Below are 24,090 nucleotides of genomic sequence, written 5' to 3' on the forward strand. Positions count from 1 at the left end.
ACTATACACCACCCACCCCCTCTTTCCTTTTTTTTGTTTTTCCTCCCCGTGGGTGTGGTTGAAGGTCATTCTGCACACTGGCTTACTTTCAGAGAGAGCGGTGGAATAGCAGAGGAGGGCGAGGGGCAGCCAGGCGGGCCGGCTGGCCACAGGACTGTGCACTCATCACTTTTTGCTTCAGACATGATTGGGGAAGTTTGGAAGGACACATGGGGCTTAGAGACTGTCCAAGAATGCTAAAGGCGTGAGCACTGAGTCATGCTCCACCTTGTGCCTTTTGGCTTTTTCTACACGTGTCCTCTCGGAGTGCAAGACATGAGTGAAGAGCTCCCCTGTAGCATGGCCCACTCATGATGGACAGTAAAAGCTGCAGGAGGATTGGAGATGTTGTCCTTTTTTATTACAAGCATTTATCTTCCTTGTCCAAAATCTGGCAGCTATAATACCCACGATGCAACTTGACAGTTGTTGCCTGGGATCTCAGTCGGGGTGTCTTGACGGTATTAACAATAAACAGTATTCATATCATATGAATAATACACATAAGATAATATTGTGTCATTTATTCAGCATGTAATAAATGCACGCTTTTGTTTCTGATATGATATCAAAGGAATGTATTGTTATATTATGCAGTGTGTGGAATTGACAATGGAGAGTCTGAGGCTCCTACACTGCAACACACAATAGCTAAGACATAAAAAAAATAAAAAATGAAATAGTGCAAGAAGAGATAGAAGTAATGCAAGGGATGGTGCAAGTTAAATGCGGTAAAACAACTGAATTTAAAATACAGTGTTTCCCATACAGTGAATTATTTTGATGTATTCGTCCGCCACAGATGGATCTAATTTTTTTTTGGTGGTCTAATGGATAGTGAGGTGGGCTGATGATCGGAAGGGTTGCGAGTTCAAATCCTGCCTGCAACACCACTACTAGTGTGCCCTTGAGTAAGGCACTTAGCACTCGGTTACTCCAGGGAGAATGTCCCTGTAATCGGTCATTGTAAGTCGCTTTGGAATAAGGCGTCTGCTCAATGCCTACATCGTAAATTATATTTTTGGGAGAATAAACCGCACAGATCCTCAACTCCGCACGCAACACAGAGCAACAAGACCGTTGTCTACAGTAGCCATGAACTCGCATGTATTTTCTTATTTGAGGGGGGGTGGGTGCGCGGGCCACCCGAATAGGTTATGGGGCCTTTTCTTGCCGGGGGGGTTGCGGTGCCCCCACAAATAGAATCAAATTCTGTGGGAAACACTGAAATGTAATACTGTACGGTGGAATAAAGTAAATGACTGTATTTTGTAATAATAAATGTGTGAAATGTAAACAGATCGTAAGAAACTCTCTCAAACTGCATACACTTGTATTTTGAGTGCAATGCGACCAAACGCACAGTAAACACATTTTGAAGAGGAATATTTCTGAAATGATATTTGCTGCTTTTCTAGTTATTTCCAAAATATTAGTATTCTGAATAATCTTTTGCCGCAACAATCGTCAGGATATTGTGACAGCCCTACTAGAGGTAATTTATCGGATTTCGTGGAGCTCCCTCTGGAGCCACAGAAGGCTTTACACAACTTTGTGCACATGCTGTAGTCCTCCCTCAGACCTGGAAACAGACTTTGATGTGGAGGATCAGTGGAGCTCCCCTTTGAATGAAACCTTTTATTGTGCAAAATGTACTATTATCCCTCGGCTTACTCCATAAACACACCGGCTTTGTCAAACCGTCGCTCGCTGTTGTTGTTGCAGCCTGACTTTATTCCAACCCCTGCCTCTCTTCCTTTGTCTGCCTCCCCTCCACTATCAGCGTGTCTTGTGATTTTGTTCAGACATCTCCAGCGTGGAACCTCAGCAGGCTCCGGTGTTTCTGCTGCAGCCTCCACACGTGATTAATCATCTGAAGTGGCAAAAAGCACAACACTGTCAGGACCGTGAGAGGGACCTAATGGAGTTGAAAATGTGATGTTTTGTCGTGATGCAATCCATTTTGTTCCACCCTTCGCACGCTTGCTTGCGTTCACCATGCCCTCAAACGGAACACTCCTCTCCCGGTGCCAGGTGGAAAAAGTGAAGGCTGCCTTTTATTAAGCAGAGATCAGTAAGCACGGCTATGAAGTGTTTGGCTTGTGTTGGTGCTTATAAAGATCAGGTCTCCTCTCATGCTCGTGTGAGCACGGATCCTCGGCTCTTACTCACAGGGTACTTTGTCCTCAGCACAGTTCACTGGAGACTGAGACTGTGGGTGAACATCGTTTCCACTCTTAAGACCAATCCATTGTTTCCAGGGTAGAAAATCAGGTAAAATGCATTTCCAGCATGAACTCAATTAATTTAGTTTTGCTGTGTGCATTCGTGTCTGTTAGACCTAATCTGAGCAGCTCAGCCTCTCGGTTGGCCCCTCTGCCGCTGAGGGTTTTCAACATGAAATCTAATCAGCTGTATGACGCACAATGTGATAAAATGCCAACAGCGAAGCCGATTAAACGAACAAGGCAATGAACAAGGTAATGAATGGGAGTGTTTCACACTGAAGAGTTTAATTAACCTCCCACCAGCCTCTCTCCACGGCAACTCCTCCGTCACCGTATCGCAGACCCTCCGCTGTGTCGATGGCCCGCGGCAATTTATCAGGTGGCCTTGTGTGCCTGGGGCAATTAATCCTGCGTCCTGCCCCAAGGCCTTCTCTCGAGTCTGGGTCCTTTTTATCTCCATGTTTGCCACGCTTCCATAAGCACAATACTCCTCTTGACCTGCTCACCCTCTCTTTCTCATCTCCTCCTTCACTTTCTCTTTCTCTCCATTTCCCCCCTTGTGTTTTCTCAGAGGCAGAGCCACCTGTGACCGCACACAGCAAACACTTCCTCCCCGTCAGCAGTCCCTGGCAGCTTAATATGCACACGTATCCACTCTTCAGCGGGTAGTCCTGTCAGACCCAAATGAGGCCGAAGTGTTCATACATAAACATACAAAACACACTCACCCATATTCATGAGGACCTCCTGCAGCCTCTCACTTTGCTCCTCTCTTCTCCCGCTGTTCACCTCAGTTAAACGAACCTCTTCTCATCGTTTAAATATTGACCACGACGACTGCTGGCCACATTCTCACATCTTTAATATACCACAGCTGTCTCTCTTTTTCTCAGCCCTGTCTCTCCTCCCCCCCAGCCCTGTCTCTCCTCCCCCCCCACACACACGCCATCCTGCCAGTGCTACATCTTGTTAAAAAGAGTTAGTGAAGCTGAAAGGCCAATCACATTAACACGGAAGGAGTGTCAAAGAAGACTGCCGAGGATATGGTGGAAGGGTCAATTGAAATGGACACTTCCAAGATTTTTAATTGCAAACTCCTAATTGCTCTCATAATTACGAGTAATAAGACTCTGCCTCGCTCATCTTGAATGGATCATTTAGCAATTGGGGACCACTGTCGTAGCTGGATGTGACGGCGGGAAAAATCTTGGTAGATTAGCGTTTAATCCCGTTTCCAAGGATATCAGAAGTCTTTGAAGCTGTGCGGCTGAATGTCCTCGCCCACAACCGGCGTGGAAGGCCTCGTGTGATGGGCTGCAGCCATTTTGTACTGGGGTGGAATCAGTCATGGTGGTAGACGGGGGATTTATCCAGCCGCTCGGACTCCAGGATGATTAGATGCTCGGATGCAGTGAGCGGGGTTGGAGATTTGGCCGGGGCATAACGGCTGCTGTTCTCTCTCTCTGATAAATGTCATGCGAAGTTGGACCATGCTTTCGTGGGAATCTACCCCCCTGCCACACTTAAGCTGTGATTGCTAAAGCCAGCATGCTTCAATCAAAGTCATTACCGCAGTTTTACTATCAAATAGCCCGGGGCCAAAATGAGACTTCTTCAGCCTGCTATCTTCAGACGATGACATGCTCGGACTCGTGTGGAACAGCTTAATTACAAAGTGATCACCTGTCTCTGGTGGATACTGCCTTGTATGCGTAGCTCAGGGCACACTGTGTTATCCCCCAGAGGGTCGTGTCACATCCTCTTATTTGCCACTCTTTAGCTTTCTTTTAAATATTTGCTCTAGCGTTTTCTTTTCGTAGCAGTGGAGGACTTTCTGGTCAGGGAGGCCGTGTGAAGTCTTTGCCTCGGTCTATCTTTAGAACAGCCGCTCCTCTGCCTGCATAATGTCTTCGTGCTTAAGCACATTTCAGAAGCATCAGGCATTATCTCCGGCTGGTCAGGGGAGACTCTGTCATGGTATTGTGTGGCATGAAAGGGCCATCGGAGTCGCTGGGAGAGATCGTTATCCGACAAGAGGGGAAGGAGTGAGAGCTGAATGTGTGAGGAAAGGCCTGGGGGTCTGATCTGACTCGTATGCAACATCGCAGCTTTTATTCTAATCCATATTTAATTAGACTTTCCTTCAGTTCTCCCTCCCAGTTTGTTTACCCTTGCTGTGTTGTTTTATGGGAGGCGCGGGGAGGGAAGGGCGCTGTTAGAAGGTAGTGGGTTGACATGGGATTCCTAATAATACGCACGGGGGCTGGAGGTAGCGCCTAGTGAGGTCCCTGGGGACACCGCTGCATTTCATTTCATTAGTAGCATATTGTAATTCAAATAGCGCCCGTCAGCTCTGAAACAATAGCCTGCCTCGCCTCGTGTGATGTGTTACATTTCAATCTGCTTCTTGTTACTGTGCTAGCAGATGCATCGAGACGCCGGTGGGCGATGAGCGGTGTTTCAGACCCAAACGGCGTCGTGTAGGATTAGCATTCACCAGGTGCCTTTTGAGGCCTTTAGTGGAGATGATGTTCAGAGAACCTTCCGCTCCGTTAAATTCATAAATGTCTTCCGCCTGCTTTCATCGCAGAGTGTCTCAGGATGGCCGACTTTTCATCAGATCCATTATGAGAATGTGAGAAATGGGCTCTGCTTTGTCATGGAGTAATGGAAGCCTGCAAGTCCATTAAACTGAATAAAATACCGTCCTCTCATTTCTGCAATGAACATTTCAATCAGTGTGTTGCCTTTGGGGAGGATGGCGGCTGAAGGTCAGTATAAATTCCTGCAGTAATAATTAGATTCTTTATTAGTCTTTGCCTCTGAATTCAGCTCCAAAGAGGAATGGTGCACTGTTGGCCGAGTGTTGGCCGAGTGTTGACTTAATGTCACCCATCTATTTTGCTTTCGCTCCGGTTGGCCCGAGCAGGAAACTGTGAGGCTCATTCATCACTCGCATTGCTTTGGCTCTGGGCACCAACATGCATTCAGTCATCGCTCGAGTGACAGACACATACACAAACAACAGGGAGGCTGCATCTACACGGAGAGATGCATCCCAGAGTGAATATAAGTGTGAAAATGTCTCCCCCAAACACATAAACACCCACACACTCCCTGCACACACATGTATAAATACATACTGTCACATGGCGGTGGCGGAACCGCTCGTGAGTGCAAATAGTCAGACCTCTGTGAAGTCTGGTGATGGAGTGACTGACAGCAGCACAGGCATCTGTGTGCCTGCAGCACAGAGTGACATGAGTGACGTTCAGCTGACGGTTTGCAAGCTCAGGCTTCTCATACATTTGAAAGCGATCCTCCATCATTTCTGTCTTTGTTTATTTCTCCCATGCAGAGAGGAATCCCCATTGGGCAGTTCTGCAAGGAGTTCAATGAGAGAACCAAGGAGATGAAGGAGGGCCTCCCGCTCCCCATCAGGATCAAGGTGAAGGTGAGTCTCTCGAACCCACCCGTGACCCTTTGCACCCCCCCCTCCCACGATTGTGTTTAATTCCAATAGCTGCATAGCATTACCGGAGCACTTCCATTATGCATACTCTCCCTCCGAAGTAAGCCCTTCCATTTGCATTCATTAATGAAGCAAAGCCCAGAGGGACTTGGAGTCAAGAGGCATTAAGTGCATGGAGGAAACGTGGATGTGTTACGAGCTTGTAGATTTTAATTTGACACAACTACATATTGTTTGACTCGTCACGCCCCTCCCCCCCTCCCTCACACCACTCTGTGTGTTGTTTCAAATCAGTAATAACTGTGGGTTGTAATGAGGTGTTGTGATGGAAGGGGGGGGAGCCTAATCCTTTAAAAAGGCGTGAATTCATTTTTGACTTGCAATATGCAGCAAGAACTCTGTGATCACACGTGGCGCTGCTGAGCGTCACTGCCATCTGCTGGAGGACTCACTGGTGGGCCGCCACTGTGTGAGCTTTAACCTGTGCGTGCAGACTGTGGCAGACTCTGAGACCAAAGTAACTCAACGTTCACCTCAGGCTTGTCTGTAGCACATCCTACAGTCATCCCACTTTAAAGGAACCTTAAAGAACCTTTTGGGAGAATCCACTGCTTCCTAGCTCTGTGTGGTGAGGGGCTTGAGCCGAGAGCAGTGAACTTAGCATTGAGATAAGCATCAAGGGGAAGCGGCTCGCACCTCACTTATTCACATTGTGTCTTTTGTTCTTAATGAAAACACAAGCAGACGTGTTAAAAGTCTAAGGCCCGATCCAAATATCCCCACTCACAGACTCAGAGGATCCTGTAAAGTGTGTGAGAGTTTAGCGCTGTCTGACTCTCGAGCCTGAGAGCTCTCTGGCAGACATTTAGAGAGCAACATGCACAGGATCAAGGCTTGTATCAAGGTGACCAGGGGAAGCGAGGTAAACGTGGACCTGCACATGCATGTTCAGACTAGGGCTGCTCCATTATGGCAAAAATCATAATCTCGATTATTTGGGTCAATAATTGATATCAGGATTATAAAAAACGATTATCCGTTTACTTTGAAAACATACATTTATTGGAGAAAAAAAATGTGAACAGTGTGTTTTTAACAGTTGAGTACCCTGAACCTTAAGCATAATTCAACTGAAAAACCAATCAAAAAATAATCGTTTTATTTCGATTACGTTGTTTTCGTAATCGTTGCAAGCCATAATCGTAATTGCGATTAAAATACGATGAATTGAGCAGCCCTAGTTCAGACTGGCTTTCACAAAAACATTAACAAGGATTGAAGACGGAAAATAAAAAACAGTCTAATCGAGGATAAACTACACAGTTCATTTGTTGTATCGACAGGTTATTTCGATTTTATATAATGATGATGTTTTGGCGAAACATTTAAATAACATGATTTGACATTTAAGGCAAGAGCCAGTGCGACGTTCGAATCCGGCAACAAAAAAACATGTACAAACAAAAACCATCAATTATAACAAATGTTTGCTGCAAAGCAACGGCACATCTCTTTGCATTTCCCGTGCGCCTCTAAGGATGGCTTTAGTCCCTGCAGGGGTCACTGAGGGTTTCTGTTGCCGCTCCGTTATCAGTGACTGAATGCTAATGTCAGCTTGCTAACATGCAACTATTTCTTGGCAAACAACCGTCTATTTCTACTTTTTATTGTCAACTCACAAAATACAAAAAGATACAAAATGCATAACTATTCACGTACAACAACAAAAAGCCACCCTGCCATATCAAACCAAAACAGATATCTAAATCAACAGTTCAAGGATGCATCCCAACAGTATCAGTACCAAACATCATTATAGCTTACATTTAAATCCCCTGTGTCCTGTCACCGCAGCGCACAGGTAACAGTGTGAATACTGTAGATCAGCTCTGACAGAAAATAAGACGACGCCTATGAGTTTAAATCCGTTTTCTTTCCCTTCCTTCCCCTTTTTTTTAATGATCTATAAAACCTTTGCTGCTCCATAACTGTTTCTGCTCCATCCCTCCCCCGCTCTCTATTTCTGTCTTTTTCTGTTGTGGTTTTTTTCCATTTTGCTAAGAGTCAGAAGAGGCGGTACATATTAGTCTTTAGATCTTTTTAATGGAGGAGAAAACAACATTGCTTCATCAGACCTTTACAACCAACAGCTTTTGCATGGATGGATAACAAAGTAGTTTCCTTTGTCGAAAGGTCACCGTGAGAGAAGACGAGTCTTATGACAAATCACCTGCTCTGTGCTCTCCTCTGGTTTCAGCCTGCAGCTATTGCCCTCTGTTTTGTATTGTTATTTATTTATCTATGTGGCGGATAACAGATGATCAAGAGCAAACTTCCCTCAGATGATTTATCGATTGGATCGGTTTGTCAGATTCTAGAGACGAAAGGTCTTCGGCCAGAGAAGGGACCACATTAAGAAGCGATCAGAATAACTCGCTGATGCTAGAGAGGTTTTTTTATTTTGGTCCTGAGGGGAGGATGGAAGGGGCGAGTCAGTGAGGCTGGAGAGCAAATGTGCAGCAGCTCACAGTTAAACACACGGGGGGGGGGGCAGATAAACTAACATTAAGACCTCACGCAAACAGGTTAGGGTTCACTTAGTGATTCTGAATGCGTGGTAACTTCATTTCATCATCTTTAAAGCTGCAGAATGATCAACCATCTCTGCAGTTCTCCTTGGATCTCCTTTTTGCTTTAACGGCAAATAATCTCTCCGTGTTGGTTCTTCTTCAATGCTTTCATCAGCATCGGCTCAGCTGCGAAACCAAACCTTCCAGCTCGACTAGCGGGGGAACATAGCGTCACATCTGGAAGAGTCAAAGGATTCTCTGAGGAGCCGAGTAGTGACCAAAACATCTGTCAACAAGATTACAAGTAAATGCTGATATTGGTCCGTATCAACTGGAAGTGGACAATCGCTTGCTCACACATTCACCACGTCATCTTTGAGAGGTGTTTTTGAACTGAATCAATAAAAGCAGGCAACGAGTACAGCCCTGAAACAAAAAGATGAATTGGTTTATAGGCGGAACAGTAACCAACACTTTTCATATTCTTGAGAGAAAACTGAGGATGTTTCTGTTCAATACATATTGCAATGAACACGGTGCGGAATCAGGCTCAGAGTGTGAAATGAAGGAAGCTTTATTCTGAGAGAGATGAAAGAAAAAGCAGGTACCCCTCAATCATGGGAACATGAATACTGACGACTGCAGCGTCTGGAGAGCGGTCGATACAAACACGTTTGTCTTCGCTTTAATCATGTAGCATCAATAATGAAGGATTTTTAACTTTGTGCACTTTAACAAAGCGATGTGCTCTGAATGTTGGTGGAAGAATTCATCGGTCCCAGCTTCAGTTTGTGCTTCTACTCGGTTTTTATTCATGTCAGTAGATACCAAGAGTCATAAATAAAGATACAGTACATTTGGTCCGACCCGAAGCTACCATTAAACACCAAGGACGCTTTTGTTCCTGATTATAAAGAGGATACTTTACTTTATCATTTAAATACAATATTGTTAAATCATTTTCCAAACACAAATGCATTTAGTATATTCAGCCTTTACAGTTTGATGAAATGAAACTGTCCTCACAGAACCAGTAGGGGCTCAAACTGTGTGTATTCTGCAACATGTGGGACCCTCGTTTCATGGGAGTATAAAGCCTGTTTCACCACAAAGGTTTTAAGATGAGATATACTTTATTCATCGTCACAGCAGCATGCAAAGAAAATATACACATCTCAAAATAGAAAAAACAAACAAAAAAGTAACGTATATACATCTTGACAGTGAACCATTTAAATCTGAAGCGTCAAATGTACACTATTTACTACATACTAAGAGCCGATTAAAGCTAACAAAATAGTAATTCCTATTGTTTCTCCACAGCCTGACCGAACGTATGAGCTTCGGATCGGCAGGCCCACGGTGTCGTACTTCCTGAAGCAGGCTGCGGGGATTGAGAAAGGCGCCGGACAGACGGGTGAGTTTCTCTGCCTGACTGATCCACTCACTCCCCCCCGCCCATCCTGTAACGGACACCCGTCTCTTCCCTGGGCTCGGTTTTCAGCTTTCCTGTGATTGATGTTATATTCATGACATGCGGGGGAACTGCTGCAGAGGAAGGAGGCAGCAAAGGTGGTGTGTGAGGAAAAGAGAGTTATGGATCCCTAAGTTTTGTGCTTTTTTTGTCTCCAGCCTCATTTCAGCTGTTCCCTCCTAATATCACCCCCCCCACACCTTATCTGTGCCAAAACGTTTTGGTACGTTTATTGAAACGTACCGTGTTCTTTATTCAAACGCTGAATCCTCTCTTCTGTGCGTGTGTGTTTGTGTGTGAAGGCCACGAGACAGCGGGGATGGTGTCGGTGAGGGCGGTGTACGAGATTGCTCAGGTCAAGGCAGAGGATGATTGCTTCAAACTGAGGAACACCTCCCTACAGACGGTCGTCAAGCGCATCATCGGCTCGGCTCGTTCGCTGGGCATCCAGATCGTCAACGAGTGAGTCCTCGTTCTGTGTTGGGGCCTTTTTTTATAATATTAGCTGATTTAAGGGTTTCGGGGTTAGGTGAGTAGGGCTGTCTGAGGCCTTGACTTCAGTCCAAGAGCATGTTGGCTATTGTTTTAGATGAAGTTCTTCAAATAAACAAAGACACATGCAGAAATAAAATGCCACACACATTCCTGCAGAGATGAGCAGAAGCAGCAGGTGTTGTCTCATCTGTAGATGCTGCTACGCCCCCTTACAGCCACTAGAGGTCAGAGGAGAGCGCAGTACAGAGACCACAGTGGCCAAAATAACATTGTGATAGTAGAGTATAAAATGCAATTAAAACAATAGCCCTGCAGCAAAATCATTTATTGTTATAAAGTCAAAAGGTCAGGATTTGTGACGTCCCATCACATTTGATCTCTAGAAGGTCCTTGTTCCTTTTTATTATGCTCTTTATAGTGTGCTTAGATGAACTCAAGCATGACACAAAGGCTCCTGGAAGAAAAGTGGACCCTTCATCTTAACGAGGGAACATGTGAAGAATCTATATGCCTTAAACCTTGAGCATCTATCCATACGAAGTCCTATTCAATATGTACACACATATATCTACGTAAAGAAACCTGAACGTAAGAAAATAAGCACTCTGGGAGTTAAACAATGTAATAAAGACTTGAAGACTCAGGAAAGGTGTTCACGGTTAACACGTGATTAATGCGGAGTACAACGGGGACATATTCATGCATCCGAGCACGGGGCTCATTGTTTCTTAATAAGACCCTGACCGTATTCATCTATCTGTGGCTCAGGGTTTAGTTTGTGTTGCTAAATAACATTATACTGTGTTATATAGTGCAACCCCACTCATACAAAACAACATGTGACCTGACAACAACAACAACAACAACAACCCCCGCAATTACAGTATAATGTTGCATAATGTCATGTACTGTATACAGAATCTAAAGTACGTTTTAACATATACTTACTTCAAAAACAATTGACCTGGACTATTTGTAGATGCTGTCAAATCAGTAATGTGGCTTTCCGACTGACTGCAATGAGCTTCAGAAAGATATCAGAGATGTGAACGCCCCTCTTATCGTCCACCTGTTCGGCTTCAAACGTTTAGATATGTATCATTCATCAGCCGCACAGCAGGGCCTGCTTCAGTTCAGTCTTCCTGCACAATCGCACCCCCACAGCCCCTCTGGTTCTTCTTCCCTTAATGATATTCTACTTTTCCCAGAGTCCCTTTCTCTCCTTACTTAAACCCCAACATGTCTTGAGGCGGCAGTGCATGATGATTTATTGAGAGTGCTGTCAGAGGAGGAATGGCTGCCTGTTTAACAATGGATCTGTCCCTGGCTGTTCTGCTGCGCTGTGGCGAGTCCCGAAACAAGATCGTTGCTCTTTGTTTCCGGGGCGGGGGGGGGAAGTTAATGTTGCACAAAGCTGAATGATTTACAGCTAACACAAATAGGAATGTTCCTTATTTAACATTCCCATCTCCACTGGTGGTGTTTGACAACCGTGTGCGTCCAGTTGTATTACATTTGAAATCACTTGTCTACAAAATGATGTCGGGGTTCAGGGAACACCACCCGTCGCCATTTGTCTTCAAACCTTTGAACAGAAGATTTTCCTGTAGCAGTAAGTTTGGGGGATATAATGTTCTTCTTTTTTCTCTCCCTCTCTCCCTTCCTCCCCCTCCTCTCCAGCCTCTCAGCCGATGAGTACAAACTCTTCTTGGAGCAGAGGGAGGAGAAGTTGAAGGCGGACGCAGCAGCCGCCGCCGATGAAGTTGCGCTGGGCAAAAAGAAATAAAGACCTGCGCCATTTTTAACATGCCCCTCCCCCATTCCTATTTGTATTGACTCTATACGTGCATTCATACAAAAGCACTGTTCATGTTGTGTGTCTGAATAAACAGTACGTTGTTAAGTGATTCCTTTTCTCTGGCCTTATTCACATCTGATATTTAGATAGTTCTTGTTTGGTTCCTAAATGAATGAAAATATTTAACGCCAGATTCATTTTGACACATCTGCTCACATTTTGGATATGTTTATGACCTTGAGCCGAGATAATGAATCTGTCTTAGAAGCATTTGTATGTTTAGTCTCTTAGATGTTGTGATCTCTTATTAACTCTCCTCCAAGCGGGTTGGCATCCTGTCGGGTCGTGCAGATGTTCTAGAGTTCACACGCCTCATGAATCTGATCTGAACGGTTCCTCACATGAACTATTTCAGAACTCGCGTGGACTGTGAGGGCGGGGCGAGTCTCGTGCTGGCTACATTAGTTTTATATATGACTTAATGAACGTTTGCTTTAAACACAAAAGGAGTTTGGTTTGATGTAAATGAATAAACATCAAACCAATGCTGAAATAATAAATAACCAATAAGACAACAAGACCATTTTTAAACTCAATTAAGCCATTTACGCCATTAATGAACCAAAATACCAGCCTTTCAAACGTGACGATTTCCTGTTTAACACCATTGTTAAATGCTGGAAGCCAAATCTTACAGACACTTTTGAGTCTGGGATCTTTTTCTTGTCACTATTATGTTGGTATTTAAATAAAGAAAAATGCATTTGCCTGTATTGATATGCAAAATACCGACATCAAGGGTTACGTTTAAGATTTTTCGGATCGGTCTTAAATCTGTACGTCTGTAGTGACAAACGATATCCATTTGTTTTGTGTCCTTTGTTTGTGATTCGCTCGTGGGGCTGACCGAGGAATAGACGCTTGTAGTTTGAGAGAAAACTTATAGAAATGTCCAGATGTGATTGAAAAGTAAGATAGTTTATTCCAAAAAAGGCAAATATAAATAAACGTTTTTAAACAAACTATTTGTCATATAAACTGATACTTCAATGTTAAAGGCACAATAACCAAGCTGTGACGCTCCCAACCAGCAAGGTCTAAAAACGGTTTGCTTCAGTCAGCACCTCGACCTGCAGGAGTAACGCATTATAATAAATAATACACACCACAGAATCTCAGGCTCTAAAAAGATAAAATAATATAAACTAAGGAAATGGCTAGTCCATGTTTAGATTGAAATTGTTTGCTGTGATTGTTCCCTCGCAAACCCCTAAAGTTCAGCTGGGTCTGGGAATCATCCAGGATCAACGTCTGCCGTTTCCCAGGCAGTAAACATTCATCTCTACATCACAAGGTTGGAGGTTCGATTCCCACCTTTGTCCTGTCGATGGGTGTGTATTCGCATAAAGACCAGATTCTAAAGTTATAGGATAAAAGCAGACATTTCATCCTTTGCGATATTATTCCTCGTCCACAGCGCTGCAAGGAAATGGCGTCTGAGGAAATTTCAAAGATGGAACAGGTGACTGACAGGCCACTCTGGACATGAGGACCTCTCCATTCATAATTGACTGTTCTCATAAGAGCTGCAGCGATTAATCAACTGACAGAAAAATAGGCACCAACTATTTTGACAAATAATACAAAATGTAGGTCATTTTTGCAAAGATCGTGGAGATTCCACGCTTTTCTTTGTTTTTTTCTGAATCAGAAATACTTCAATAATCCCAGGGGGGGAAACAGTTTTTTGTCACAATTGTCCCAATGAATAAAATACAAGATAAGTGAAATAAAATATAATGTACTATATAATATAAAAGACACAATAACTATATAAACATACAAATTAAAATAAAAAGCAAATTGCCAGCATTTGAGGAGTTAAACAGTCTGATAGATACAGACAGAAAATACCCTTTTCCTGTTTCCAGCCTTTCAAACGTGGGGATTTGCGATGTTCTCATTTAACATCATTGTTAAATGCTTGAAGTTTATTCTTACAGACACTTTTGAGTCTGGGATCTGTAAAGATAATTGCCTTTATTGACTGTATAACATATTGTCATCACGGGTAAGGATATCTATTCTTTGATATCTTTGGGTTTTGGAAAAGACACAAGACTTTGAGACACTGAGGTGGACAGTTTGCACTTTTTTCTGACATTTGTATAGACCTCAAGGTTTCAAGGCTTGTATTGTACTGTGTGAAAAGCTGCAGTGAACATCTTACTGTAGGTCACAGGCTCCTCCAACGATGCAACACAATACAACAGATAAAATAAGTAAATAAAATACAATAGAAACAGAATATAGGATTAATGTATGAAATAATCGTCAGATGAATTGATAGTGAAATAATCATTCCTTGCAGCCATACAGTAGATGTCCACCATCTCACCGAACCCGGCATGTACTTAACCTTCATGTAAGCTCCGAATAGTGTCACTTATAACAGCTGTTATATTATTAGGATGTCCTTCACACCTGCCCTCTTCAGAACCGTGTTCTAACATGGCCTCTTCCACAACACACACACACTTTCTTCTCTCTGCTGCAGTGCATGTCTTTGCCAGAAGAGCGCAGCAGTACGCTGAGCAACTCTTCCTCCTCCTGCTCCTCTTCACTCCATCAGACACTGCAGCAGCAGCAAGGAGTGATGGTACCAAATGTTCCCGTGCAGAAAACCACTATAATGTTTACAGTCTTTTCTCATCACAAGAAGTAATATAAGGTGTATTGTTATTCTTATTTTATGACACGGGTGATAAGACCTGACAGTAAAAGATCCATAAAACCAATCATCTATGTTTTATCTATCTGGATTCTCAAAAAATCTATTGTATTTTTTCCTAAAATGTTGATTTTCTTTCGCCTTTCCATCGTGTGGCGACAGCGTCATCTTTACTGTACCTCTAATTTTAGCCTCCTCTCACTCCTCCTTTGTCTCCCCTCTCTCTCCAACCCTCCCCTCTCTGATCCTTCTGAATGGATGCTGAGAATAGACGGGAGCAGGAATGCCTATATATGGAGTCTCGCACCGCGTCATCGCCGATGGAGTCACAGGTACCTCGATGGAGTGAATGTGGGCTACTGTGATTTGTAAAGAGGGGTGGCAGAAAGGAGGGGGGGGGTCATATTGCCTACTATTATGTGTGTGTGCGCATCATCATAAGTGGGAGGCTGCCTGCGTGCAAACGTTGGCACGCAAAAACCTCGATGCCCAGATTGTGCGTCAGTCTGAGTCAGATAGTGTCTCATTCTATCTCGTCATGTGTGTGCGTCAGTGCTGTTGCTGAGCGAAACTCGCTCCAGGGGAAGAAATGGAGGAGGGAGGAAAAGAGGCAGGGATGGTGGGATGATGATGATGAGGCCGAGGGAGGAACAAGGGGCTTGACTATGACGACACAAATGCATAATTCGCATTAAGAGCACTTTTAATATAAATGCATTTGTATGACAATTAAATACACTTATAAGCAACACAATAGAACACTGGTCCACAATGTCCATTCTGCAGTAAGTAAGATGTTCACAATATATTCCATCTTATGCAATAAAAATCTCTCTCTATATACAGAACAGTAGCTGTTTCATACAAATGTACAAATGTGTACAACCTTTCTGAAAAGAACATGTGCCTATATCCACAGACATAATGCATATGCAATAACGTCTTTTTCAAATATCACACATACAGTATAGTCATTTTACACATGTATATTAACTTAGCCTTGAATAGCTAGAACGTAGGAATCAATCCTTTACTTGACCGTAGACAACTCTACGTGAGCATGTCGACACCATGGGAATAGTACCATTCTCAACCCGTGTCGCTTGGTAACTGAATAGAAATAGCACCCCATCCCTATTTTCATTTTTTAAAACAAAACTTTTTGTATTCTAACCCCTCTCAAAAAAGAAGAATCGCTCATTCACATAGTCAATTGTGCCTCACTCCAGTGGAGCAACGATGTAAATGTCCATGTTGAATGGACTTGATAAAGAGTTCAGAGTCCAGCAGGTCAGGGCCGTGTCAGGCACAGGAGCCGCTATAAGCTGCCAGCATTGCAAATATTGATGCTGCAACAATATCCAGCCGACCGCCCTCAGGCCAGCGGACCTGAAGAGCCCACATTCAGAGTCTAATGTACAGTACGACGAAGCAGTGGATTTGTAGCATGATCAGAGCTCCGGGAAACTTCCAGACAATTTCTTGCTCAGTGTTATATCTCGTAAAGCACTGGACACCTTCAACATCCTCGAGATCTTCACATGCCAGGATCTCCACACATGTTTTTCATTTTTGTTTGCACATCACAATGATACACAAGATTTTAGATGGAGAGATAAATAGGAAACGTTAAAGGTTTGAAGCCGCAAACTCAAAGCTCAAAGTATGTCTGGTTTAAAGTTGAATAACTGTTAATGAGTTAGTTTCGATGTTGCCTTTAAGGCTGAGGGGAAGAGGGTTATCGAATCAGAGCTGTACTGGCGCTGAAGAGCCCTTCTTTTGATGTACAAATAGTGGTCATCCTGTGGATGTTGGAAAATTGTAAACATTTGACTTCCAATACATTTGAGATTTGAGTTTGCATCGCTGCATGTCAGGCAAAAGTGCTATAATTCATCTCTCTATTGAAATAGCAAGAAATGTTCTTTTTTTTGTTCACAACAGATTTTTCACTACGAGTGAATACAAATGCGCATCTGGAAGTTAAACAGCGCTTACAAGTTCAGAGAGGTTTCTCTTTCTGATCATATCTGAAGCCCGTGTCACAGAGAAGCTGAAGACGCCACATGGACTCAAAACCCAGTCAGTTATGAGTCCATGTGGTCGAACCATCACGTAAATGTTGCACACGTTTGAAAAAGTACACAGATTAATGACTGAACAAAAATATAAAGCCAATCTTTGTTCTTAAGAGACATGTAGGAGTTAAAGTCCTTAAGTTGTATATACATTATGTATATTTATACACTTAATAATTTTTTACTTTGCAGTAAAAGGGGCTCCACAAAATATGACAATATGCCATACTTAATGAAGTAAGTCACAGACTTATTTTAGAACGGAGGAACACTTCCACTCCCATCTGGAAGACAAGAAGAGGGAAAAGAGAGAAAGAGGACGTTAGTGGTGATAATCCAGGAAGGGTTCCTCATTTAAAGATAAATACAAAATACATCTCAAGCAGATTCTCACCTTTGTGGAAGCACTGTGGCGATGGGTGACATTGGAGTTGATACAACTCAGGTTGTTGCCCTAAGCCAGGGGCGATCGAGGCACCTGCCCCAAACATGGGTTCCAGGACAGCCAGTTCCTCCAGGAGGGACTGATTGCAAGACGCAGCGGGCGCAGGCGAGGCGACGGGCGTGGAGAAGGCTGGTCTGGGGGAGGCCGTGAGGATAAGGGGAGGTGACGCCGGGATGGAGGAGCAGGAAGACACAGGAGATGACACCACCTCGATCTCCATTGCTTCCTCCGCCAGCCCCTCACCCTCCGCCATCGCCATCGCCCGGGCCTCAGCAGCCGCGCCGCACCCGGCCGCGGAGTTACATTGCGCCGATTGGACGCTACAGAAGTGGCCCGCTCCCTCAAACTGGGAGGGTTGGCGCCAGCACACTGGGGTCTGAGGAGAGAGTGGGCTGCAGGGGTTCAGCATAGGGGAGGGGGAGGAGGCGAGGCTGGGGGACTGGGGGGGAACGAAGGTGTCTTGGAAGAGGGTTTCTAAGATGCTCTCTTCAAACAGAGATTCGTCATCGTCGAGGAACATGGGAATGTCCAGGCCTCTCCACGCTTTGATGGGATAAAACTCCCTAAGCATGTGACCCGAAACAACATCATCAGCAGTCTCTACGGCGGGTGACAGGAAGGGGGAGGGAGGCGCGGAAGAGGGTGACATGGAGGGAGGAGACAGTTTGGACAGGAGGGGATCCAGGTAGAAGCCCTCTGCCAGGGAGCTGATGTGCTGAGCTAACAGGGAGATCTCTGCCCTCTCCTTCTCCCTCTCTCTCTCCAGGGAGAAGAAGGAGAGGTAAGGGTATTTACCAGGAGACGCCTCAGGGGTGAGGAGGCCCTCTGGGGGACACTGGAGGGGCCCGAATGGAACATCTACATACAGCGGACCCCGAACCTCGGGCAGGGTCATCACTGTGCAGTCGCCGTCGTCCCCGGGGCTGTCGGGCGTGGGGGGGAGTTTTTCGTACAGAGAGCCGCTGCCGTGCTCGATGGGGAACAGGAAGTCAGTGGACGTGGTGGAAAGGGTGAGGGGGAGCTTGGTGGACAAGGAGGTGGGGGGAGAGGGGCTTGTGGCCGTAGTAGAGGGGTCTGAGGAAGAAGCTGCCGGGGCCATGGAGGTGGTGGAGGTGGCGGTTGTCGTAGAAGGAGGAGGAGTGGTAGTTCCAGCCGGTTCAAAGCTGAAGAGGGGCTCACCGAAGGGGAAGTTGGACCCAACGACGTGGGGGGTATAGGGCGGTGTGCACACAAACTCTTTGGTCTGCTGCTGAGCTTGTGAGGTGGAGACAGGGGGGAGGGGCAGGGGGAGAGCTGGCAGAGCGGGGTCCAGCTGGAAGGAGGGCGGCAGCAGGATGTTCTGGGTCAAAAAGTCCAAGTCTGCTACCGTTTCAACAGTGACTGGGGTGGGGGAGGAAGCAGCTGAGGGGCTTTCGGGGGGATGCTGCTTGAAGAAGCTTTCTTCCTCCAGAGAGGAGATACTGGAGCGGGGGTCTCCCTCCACCTGCATGGCCTCTGCCGCAGAGCTCCCGCGCTCATCAGAGGAGCCCACGCTGCAGCCGGCCGTGCTGAAGTCAAAGGACTGGGCGGAGAGGCCGCTGCTGCCCGGGGTGAAGACCTGGTCCGGGCTGGACAGGGTCTCTGGGGACTGGAGGCTCAGACCCTCCTGCTGAGAGGTGCCGCTGCTCAGAACCAGAGTCAACTGAGTCGCCTCGGAGGTGAGCTGCTGGCGCACGGACCACGCCTCAGCCTCACTGAGAGGGGAGGGAACAGAGGAGGAACAGGGGTTAGGATGGAGGTGTCGGCTGGTTCAAGCAATACCACAGTGTAGAAATATTCTGTTACAACCAAAAGGCCTGCTTTCAAAGTGTTACTTAGGTCAAAGTTGATGTATGTTTATGCAGGATCTTTAAAGTAACTACAGCTGTCACATAGATGTACTGGAGTTATATACAAGAAGTCTCTGAAATGTGGAGTAGAAATATATAAAGTAGAATTAGGGAATACTCTAGATAGAACAAGTACCTCAAAATTGCACTCAAGGACAATACCTAGTTCCACCACTGGGGGTTTAAAAAGTAAATACCTGATGATGTAGTTGTTGCTGCTGATGGGGGTTTCCCCGGGCTGCAGCTGAAGCACCATGTAGATCCAAACCCACGACTGGTCCTGGGCTTGCACGCGCACCACCATCTCAGCTCTGCCCTCCCCTCCCTCTCTCACTGTGGAGCAACACACACAGCACAAGTTGGCATCGGCTCGTAATCCTATTAATCATCAGAGTATGTTTTTACTGCGTGGATGTGCCGGTGGGCACGATGTGTGTGTGTAATTGTGTGGGCAATGCATGGTTGTAACTATGCGTGAAGAAGAGTACACTTACATAGGCTGCGGTGCTGAGCGGAGGCATGTGACAGATCCTGTGGGTGGAGGAGGCTGTACCAGGAGCAGGAGCGCAAATCTGTCACATCAAAGCCGAGAAAGGCGCTCACACTGTGGGAGAGAGTGGGAGGTGACGTGTTAGCAGGATAATTGTTTACCCAACTCATAAACAGATTACAGTCAATATTGAAGCAACAGGTGGAGCTGCTGTGTGTTTCGGGGGGGGGGGCTCACCTTTGCTGGGCAGTCTGCAGCCTCATGTCCCGGGAGTGCTCAGAGTGGAAGCAGGGCAGGAACAAGTTGGTGTCCGCCGGGGGAGGGGTGGAGGTGGACTCCGGGTCTGCCCCGGGGCCGGAGCGGCTCGGGTGGGGCTCCAGAGGGGAGCAGAAGCACACCCACACCGTGTTGGCGGTCCAGTAGGTTCCGGCTGCAGGGGCTCCGGAGGGGGGGGAGAGACAGCGAGCCCGGATCAGAACCAGCTTGTTCCCGGCGCTCTGCCTCCGCACGGACTTGGAGGTGTTGAAACGGCAGCGGAAGAGACGGTCTGTGGGGGAGAAAAGGAATGCTTTATTTAACAAAATCATATCCAAACACGCATTTGATTATTCAATGAATATCTCTTGTATGTTTGTCTTACCGGTCTCAAGTGAGGTGGAGACTGACAGGTTGCTCCTCATGATGAAGTGGTCTGAGGCGTCGATGATATCATAAACACTGTCTCCCTGTGCCACAAGATCCACCTGAAAAACACACAGACATGTTATTTATGAAGCCCAAAGAAGAGCCAGAATATTCCCTTATACTGAACAACGCATCATTTCAAAAGATTCACCATGGAGTGTCCGAGGTGCTCGGAGACGCTGTCTGACAAGTACAGGAGCTTCCCTTCCCCGGTCACCAGCATCAGAAACCCCGGCAGGGCCTGCGTCAGCTCCGACAGCTCGTGGAAAGAGAGAAACCTCGCGCACTCCTCGAGACTCGCAGCAGTCCCCGCTTTAGGTAAAAAGGCACGGAACAAAAATGTGTTAACACACCGAGTAAATATGATATCTGATCTCTGCAATGAAGCACAACAGTAGCTGCAGTGTTTCAGCACCATGGACAGCGGCGCGGCCGCATTTATGGCGCTGATGAATTTCAGCACCACGGACAACGACAAGCTGCTATTAAACGCTTTTATGAGATTATATCGATTAATAAATGACCCAAATATCTAGAGGTTGTCCTAAAGAGAGATCTATCCCAATTTGCCCGCGGTGCCATTAAAACACTTGTTGATCGACCACTGAGAGTCTGTCTATGCAGCACATGAGATTCATCAACAGGTCTTTTTATTCTTACCTTGAGTGAAGAAGACGGATTTCCTGGTGTACATGGAGGCTAGTGACATGATGTGCAGGTATGAGAGCCGTGCTTTATCGGCTTCAGATATGGGCAACAAGTCCTTCAGGTTCCGGATCTCGGCGTTGATCTGGTCCCGTCGAGCCTTAGAAGCTCCTTTGGTTGAGCGGTACATTGTGGCTGTGGTTGCGGTGATCTGTCCAAATTCCTCCAGGTGTGAGTTAGGAGAGTTGCGAGCGGAGTGTGGTCGGTGTGCCTCGGCTGCCCTGTCCCCGTGATGTGTTAAGAGACAGGTTGTAGAAGTGGGGGAAAATATTTGTTATTGGACTTTCATCTCAGCTATGTTTCTGTTTCCAGAGAAAGGTTTTAAAACCTTCTCCCGTCCTCTCTCCGTCTGCTTTAGCTCCGCCACAGCGCCCGGCTCGGATGCTGGCCGGCTGCTATGTCTATCCCTCCTCTCGGAGTGCAGGCTGTGGTAGCCGTCTCTCGGAAGTCCGGAACCTGTAAATCTGGTTGAGGGACTCTGCTCGCCGGTGACTTATATAGTCTGGGTCTCCGCTGGAGTAGGGGGCTCCCAACGCACCAACACCGACGTAAAACGGAGGGAGAGGGGTGAGGAAAGGGGGGCCAAGGGGGATGGATATGTCTCGTATCAGTGTAAGCAATGGAGAGGCTCTCCCCCCTCCCTCCCGTGTGCCCTCTCCTCTCGGTGACTCTCCTCCTACGTCAGCTCTTCTCTCTACTCGGTGATGACGTAGGTCTGAAATCGGGAGCTCCGGCGACGCAAAAAGCCCGATTTGGACAAAACCGAGTAAGGGGCGGAGCGAGAGTAAAACGTAAACGGAGTCACCGGACTCCGGTGTATTGGAGGAGCAGGAGGGGAGTGGGGTGCAGGGGAGGAAGAGAGGAGGACGGGGAGACTGCGTTGAATACCAAAGAGGAATCTGTGTTGATATGTCTGGCACCGGATCGAGGTACTGTTCATACGTGTTTTCCCCGGACTAGTCGGTAAACAAGACAGGTGCTTGTTCGGTGCAATTCATTCATTTCAGTTTAACCGCATTACATGTCAACATTATAAACATGTTAGATTGATGACAGTGAACGCCACACAGGACATGGCTGCTGATGGTGTTTTACATCGCAGCATCTCTATCGTCTTTTATGAATGGAGATGATTCCTGAGCTGCTGAAAACAGTAATGGATGCACCCACCTACACAAAATACGCCTCAATGTTTTGCTGCTGCGCATGTTCCCATACCTTCACTGCAATCTCATATTTTGATTTCAAAGCAATATTTAGCATTTGGTAAACGTTGTTTTCTCAATATTGGCTTGCATGTTTTCATTCTATGTTTAATATGATCTTCGACTGACGTTAGTGACGTAAATCAGGTTATTAAATACTTGGAAGACACATCTCCTTTGCCTTGTGATGGACGATATACCCTTTTCACACTCCAAAGGACAATTAACAGGCGTTTCTGAGTGCATTTGGAGATTGTGAGTTAGATAACATATTAGTATAAAAACATGGACTCGCAGTCATCAGAGCAGTACCATCTGCACATACTGAATGAAACGGCACAAACAGATCGCCATGTGACTTTCAAACACCAGCAACGTCATATTATTCCTATTATAGATTATAACTGTTTAACAATGACGTTTTAGTGACAAAGCGATTTCTTCTCTGTTTAAACTTAAAGGACGATGTTCAAAAACTCAAGGAAATGTGAAGTATTTTTAACGAATGGCATTCATGAATAAATAGATCCGCGCGCAGATATCAGCCGCTCGCAACCTGCAAACCCGTCACCAGCCTCACGTGAGGTAATCCGTGCTGTTTCTAAAAATAGATGTTACCGGTGACCGACGCACGGGACTGCGAGGCGCGCCCCCGTATCCCATCGTCCTATTTATAGATGAGGAGATTTCACTTGCAGCCCCCCAAAATAGATCTGTAGTACGTTCTTCAGGCGACGAACAGACACACACACACACACACACACACACACACACACACACAACACACACACACACACACACACACACACACAACACACACACACACACACACACACACACACACACACACACACACACACACACACACACACACACACACACGCACACGCACACACACACACACACACTGTTTTTATCTTTGATTTAAGATTAGGGTTAGTCTTTTGGGAATTCGATCAATGTAATGTATCCTCCAGTGATCAAGTGTTTGGGTTGAACCCGATCTGTTTTATACTAAAACTAAATGAAGGTGAATGTAGAGGACGAAGCCCATTTTTTTTAAAGAGTATTGATTATGTTGACCCACTGTTTACCTTCTCTAACAGTTTTCAATATGCAGACAGTAGCTCGCGGATGAATCATCCTGCTTCTTGCCTCAGCTTTTACTTGTTTCATTCCTTTGATTTTTTTTTTTCTCTCATATTTTTTATCGGATGACTCAGCCATCTCTCCTTCCTCTTCTAGAGTTTATTTTTCCATTGCTGGTTCCCCAAGGGTATCAGATTATGACCAAAAGATCAGAGAAGAATGTAGAAGTGTCCTGTAGACTTGCAGCGATAGAAGACACTTATTTTTTTACTCACAAAAAAGGTCCTCTAGTCGTCACTTTCAATGTGTACAGCTTCATTTAAGCTCTTGTAGTCGTAGCCTAAGCCTTGGTGATCAGTGCTGCACATCACATGTTGGAGCAGCGCCTCAGAGCGGATAGAAATACATCACCAGGCTGTTGCTGAATTGGGGACGAAAATGTTTTGGCTTGTTTTGGATGCAGCGTCACACTCATTATTTAAGTAAGACAGTTCAATACATAATCAATCAATCATTCAAAGTGTATTTATATAGCCCAATACCTTGGACTTTACAGTTTGTACAGAATATGAATACCACACCCTCTGTCTTTGGACCGTCACATCGGACAAGTAAAAACTTCCAAAGAAACCCGGGGGGAAATTGAAGAAACCTCAGGGAGAGCAACAGAGGAGGATCCCTCTCTCCCAGGAAGGACAGACGTGCAATAGATGTCATGT

General features: G+C 45.7%; 2 protein-coding genes across 2 annotated transcripts in view; one reads left to right on the top strand and one right to left on the bottom strand.

Moving 5' to 3' along the window:
- The window catches only part of mrpl11 (mitochondrial ribosomal protein L11), a 45,089-nt gene extending 32,904 nt beyond the window's left edge, over positions 1 to 12,185 (top strand). The window contains exons 3-6 of the mRNA XM_034092132.1: positions 5,626 to 5,721; positions 9,633 to 9,726; positions 10,086 to 10,245; positions 11,959 to 12,185. Coding sequence (XP_033948023.1) covers positions 5,626 to 5,721; positions 9,633 to 9,726; positions 10,086 to 10,245; positions 11,959 to 12,064 — 456 coding nt within the window. The 3' untranslated portion in view covers positions 12,065 to 12,185. The remainder of the gene's footprint in view (positions 1 to 5,625; positions 5,722 to 9,632; positions 9,727 to 10,085; positions 10,246 to 11,958) is intronic.
- A 3,329-nt stretch (positions 12,186 to 15,514) lies between these two features.
- On the bottom strand, positions 15,515 to 21,279 carry npas4a (neuronal PAS domain protein 4a). Its single transcript, XM_034093381.1, has 8 exons — positions 21,033 to 21,279; positions 20,524 to 20,684; positions 20,329 to 20,431; positions 19,926 to 20,235; positions 19,693 to 19,802; positions 19,396 to 19,531; positions 17,280 to 19,063; positions 15,515 to 17,169 (listed from the first exon to the last, which is right to left on the bottom strand). The coding sequence occupies exons 1-8, from the start codon at positions 21,205 to 21,207 to the stop codon at positions 17,141 to 17,143; spliced, it is 2,808 nt and encodes a 935-aa protein (XP_033949272.1). The 5' UTR covers positions 21,208 to 21,279; the 3' UTR covers positions 15,515 to 17,140.
- Positions 21,280 to 24,090: the final 2,811 nt, after the last annotated feature.

The sequence above is a fragment of the Pseudochaenichthys georgianus genome, chromosome 10 (assembly GCF_902827115.2).
Source record: "Pseudochaenichthys georgianus chromosome 10, fPseGeo1.2, whole genome shotgun sequence".
Lineage (NCBI taxonomy): Eukaryota > Metazoa > Chordata > Actinopteri > Perciformes > Channichthyidae > Pseudochaenichthys > Pseudochaenichthys georgianus.

What these genes read in the sequence shown, in the direction of transcription:
- npas4a (XM_034093381.1), bottom strand. Translation starts at nt 21,207, where the DNA reads ATGTACCGCTCAACCAAAGGAGCTTCTAAGGCTCGACGGGACCAGATC. An exon ending in ATCCGTCTTCTTCACTCAAG is followed by an intron (nt 20,685 to 21,032) that starts GTAAGAATAAAA and finishes TTTTACCTAAAG; the next exon opens with CGGGGACTGCTGCGAGTCTC. An exon ending in CTGCAGACTGCCCAGCAAAG is followed by an intron (nt 19,803 to 19,925) that starts GTGAGCCCCCCC and finishes TCTCTCCCACAG; the next exon opens with TGTGAGCGCCTTTCTCGGCT.